Source organism: Rhagoletis pomonella, unplaced genomic scaffold (genome assembly GCF_013731165.1).
Source record: "Rhagoletis pomonella isolate Grant_MI unplaced genomic scaffold, Rhpom_1.0 Rhpom_scaffold_00011, whole genome shotgun sequence".
Classification (NCBI taxonomy): Eukaryota; Metazoa; Arthropoda; class Insecta; order Diptera; family Tephritidae; genus Rhagoletis; species Rhagoletis pomonella.
The window spans coordinates 15,693,411-15,696,728 of NW_023458565.1; the positions used below are offsets into that span (position 1 = coordinate 15,693,411).

Sequence of the window (3,318 nt, forward strand, 5' to 3'; positions counted from 1 at the left end):
GTTAACACTAACTACAGGTTAAACACAACGTTATCCACTCCCTGTTATATGTTATGGAGTCGATAACGATGTTGAACCTGCAGTTAGTGTTAACCAGACATTGAGAAACTGGCCCTTAGTCCCATAAAATTATAAGTTGGAAGGAAAAATCTTAAAAGCTTACATAATTTGTGAACACCTATTTAAAAATAGATATTGATGGCTGAGTGGATGATGGACCTACATATTATATGTATATCGGCGGCTGTCTACTAAACATTCAGCCTCATTGCGTAGGTCGTAAATTAGGCTAAATTGTACGACTCGACAACAGTAGCATTGTCTATTGTCGTAATGAAATAAGTAAACGACCAAAATCGTCGAAAACTATACAGTGCTGCCAAGTTTTTCCGTTTTAATGCACTAGTCGAGTGGAAATTTTAGGCAATGACGTGCAATTTTCGATACGATTCGACTCTCGAAAAACGACTGGCATTCGACACGACTCTCGCAATGAGGGTGATTATCAAGAACACTCTATTTCAGAATTTGCCTGAAAACGGCATAAATGCCTTATCTCAACATATTTTTACTATATTTTCAGTTGGGATAGGGCGTTTTTGAAACGTCAACTAGGATAGAACGTTCTTCAGGCAAATCCTGAAAAAGGGTATTCTTCAATCAAATTCTAAAATAAAGCGTTCTTCAGCAAAATTCTGAAATAGGACGTTCTTGAAATTTTTTTCTGAGATACGCCGTTTTCGAAACGGCTGCCGAGGTAGATCGGCCTTCCATTCAGCCGTCGATATGTTATACGGTAATACCACGCACTAAAAACACAAAATTAACTGGTGTGTTTTTTTTTTAGTTTGGCCGCCTTATTGCTGCGGGATACATACTACAGTAGTCTCTTGGATGGTTTGCTGGAAGTAGGTAGAGTTTTTGTTAATGATTTTTCAAAGACAGTAAATTGTACAATGCGGCCACGTCTTGGTTAATTTGGGAAAAAGAGGCAATACATAACCGAAAAAATCGCAGAGTTATGAAAAAATTGTTTGTGTTTGGATATTTTAGTAAATAATAATATGTACATATTCACAATTGTCTTGTCACTGTAAGTACATACCTGTAGAAAAAGATATAAAAGGTTAAAGTAAAATTTTTTAATTTTTTATTTATTTTAATATCTTATGAACTACATAACCGATGACGACATCACAATACAATGAAGATAATTAATTTGACTTTCAGTTGATGTAAACAATTTATATGTTTTTTATTATGTTTTTAAGCCAAAATACTAAAAACGCAAAAAATTAAATTTTTTTTAATGAAAAAACCCTTTTTTGAAAAAAAAACTGCATACATAATTAATGCTTAAGTAATTTACGTATGTATGTATATTATTTAGAAAGTACAAGATCGATATATTTTTTATTATAATCTGTTTTTGGGTTTTAAATATATGTATAGTGATAGTAAAAATATAAATAAACAAAGCAAAGTAACCTCTTATATTTACCTTCTTTATTTTTAACTTGCTTTCCGTACGTCATGGCGTGTGTGTATTTTACTACGATTGTACGGTAGAAAACATTTTTGTTTATTTCCTAAAACACTTTGCATGCTTTCAAACCAGCGATCGGATTTTCTCGAGCCAAATCTCCATAGTCGATTCAGCGCTCAGCAAACGATTTAAAAGGCAATACTACATACATGCTACATACTACATATATACACACATGTCCATATTAACACACGTATTCAGCGACTGTTCGGTCGTGAGCGGACCAGCACAGCTCTCCCAATAATTCCGAAGCACTAACTCAGCTCTTCAAAACCGACGAATTTTACAGCATTCTAATTTCTGGCGCTCACTTCCCTGCAAAAAATTTTCTAATCTCTAAAGAGAGTATTCCGAGATTACCTCAATCGGGTACAGTTGGGCATTAATTAGTCCGAACTAGTCTAATACGGGTAGTAATGGAGGTCAATTAGGCTCGACTCATCGCTTTTGGGTATAATTGGAGGTCAATTAGTCCCCAACTCATCTCTAACGGGTACTATTAACGATTTAATGATATGTACGCACTTAGTCAATGGAATTTCATGTGCGGCGTTGGCACACAGAGAGAGTATTCGCCTAACAAAACAGAGCAACCCGGTTCGCATCTCAGCTGGCGCAAATTTTTATTTTTATTTTTTAAAAGTGACTAGTCGCCTTTTATACCCTTTCGGTATAAAGGTGAATAATTAGTCTCTTCATAGGACATGCTCGAACAAATAAGAACAGTTGATTCCAAATAAAAAGATACCAAAAGTGGTATTAGGCGTTTTTCCTTTGCTCCCGGAGTCATCGCGGTCTAGTCCTATTCTTGCAGGGTTGGTTAACATTGCTTATGCACATATGTACATAAGTATGTACAGAAACATCGCATCTATTCACAAACATACATACATATGTTCATATATAAGAGGAATTAAATCGCCATTGCTGAGCGAGGAACGCTTGGCACTTCTCCGACTATTGCCTCTCTCGATCATAGCCACTTAGCCGACCGATGATTGGCTTTTGTGTCTTCGCCTGCTTTATTTAGTATCCGATGCAAGTTGATCGAAGTGAGGTCGCTTTCGGTTGAAATGCGCTTACTATTTTCGGGCAAAGTGGCTTTAAAAAGCTTTATTTGACTCATACGTAAAGTTGTTTTTGTTTTTTCCCATACATATCATCCACCTTCTCCACGTCTGCTGCATACATATGTATACTATACATAAGCACATAAATGTAGATGCAATATGTCTTTCACCATGCAAATGGGCTCTCGCAAGTACGTTAAATTATCGTTGGAGCAACGCATGATGGTAATTAAATCGTTTAAACATACACCAAACTACAACCGTTTGGCGAGTTACTTCCATTGCAGTACAAGGCAGGTAAGGAGTATCATCGCTAATAGAGATAAGATCAAGCGCTACCACAATGAACGTGCCAAGAAATTAGCAGAAGAAATAGTCAATCGGCGTCGAGAGAAGATTGACTTTCTCTGCGAAGTGGTCTATGAGTTTCTACTACGCGCTCACTATCTTCGCATGCCAATCGACATATCAATCATACGAACGAAGGCATTTGAAGTGAAAGAGGCATTAGCTATTGAAAATTTTACACCAAACAATGATTGGTTGCAAGTCTTTAAATCGCATTACGATACATTGGATTTACCAGGAATGACGGAACAATTACCAAGTTCTATGGAGGAGCGACGTTCGTTGAAGTGTATCGATATAATGGAGTATATAAGCAAGCAAGCTGGAGGGAAGGAAGAAAAAACACATATGGAG

General features: G+C 36.5%; 1 protein-coding gene across 1 annotated transcript in view; it reads left to right on the top strand.

The window, feature by feature from the left end:
- The first annotated feature begins 2,588 nt into the window (after window positions 1-2,588).
- LOC118746690 overlaps window positions 2,589-3,318 on the top strand; it is a 31,325-nt gene continuing 30,595 nt past the window's right edge. Inside the window, exon 1 of the mRNA XM_036480572.1 lies at window positions 2,589-3,310. Within this exon, the coding sequence (XP_036336465.1) occupies window positions 2,776-3,310 (535 nt within the window). The 5' untranslated portion in view covers window positions 2,589-2,775. The remainder of the gene's footprint in view (window positions 3,311-3,318) is intronic.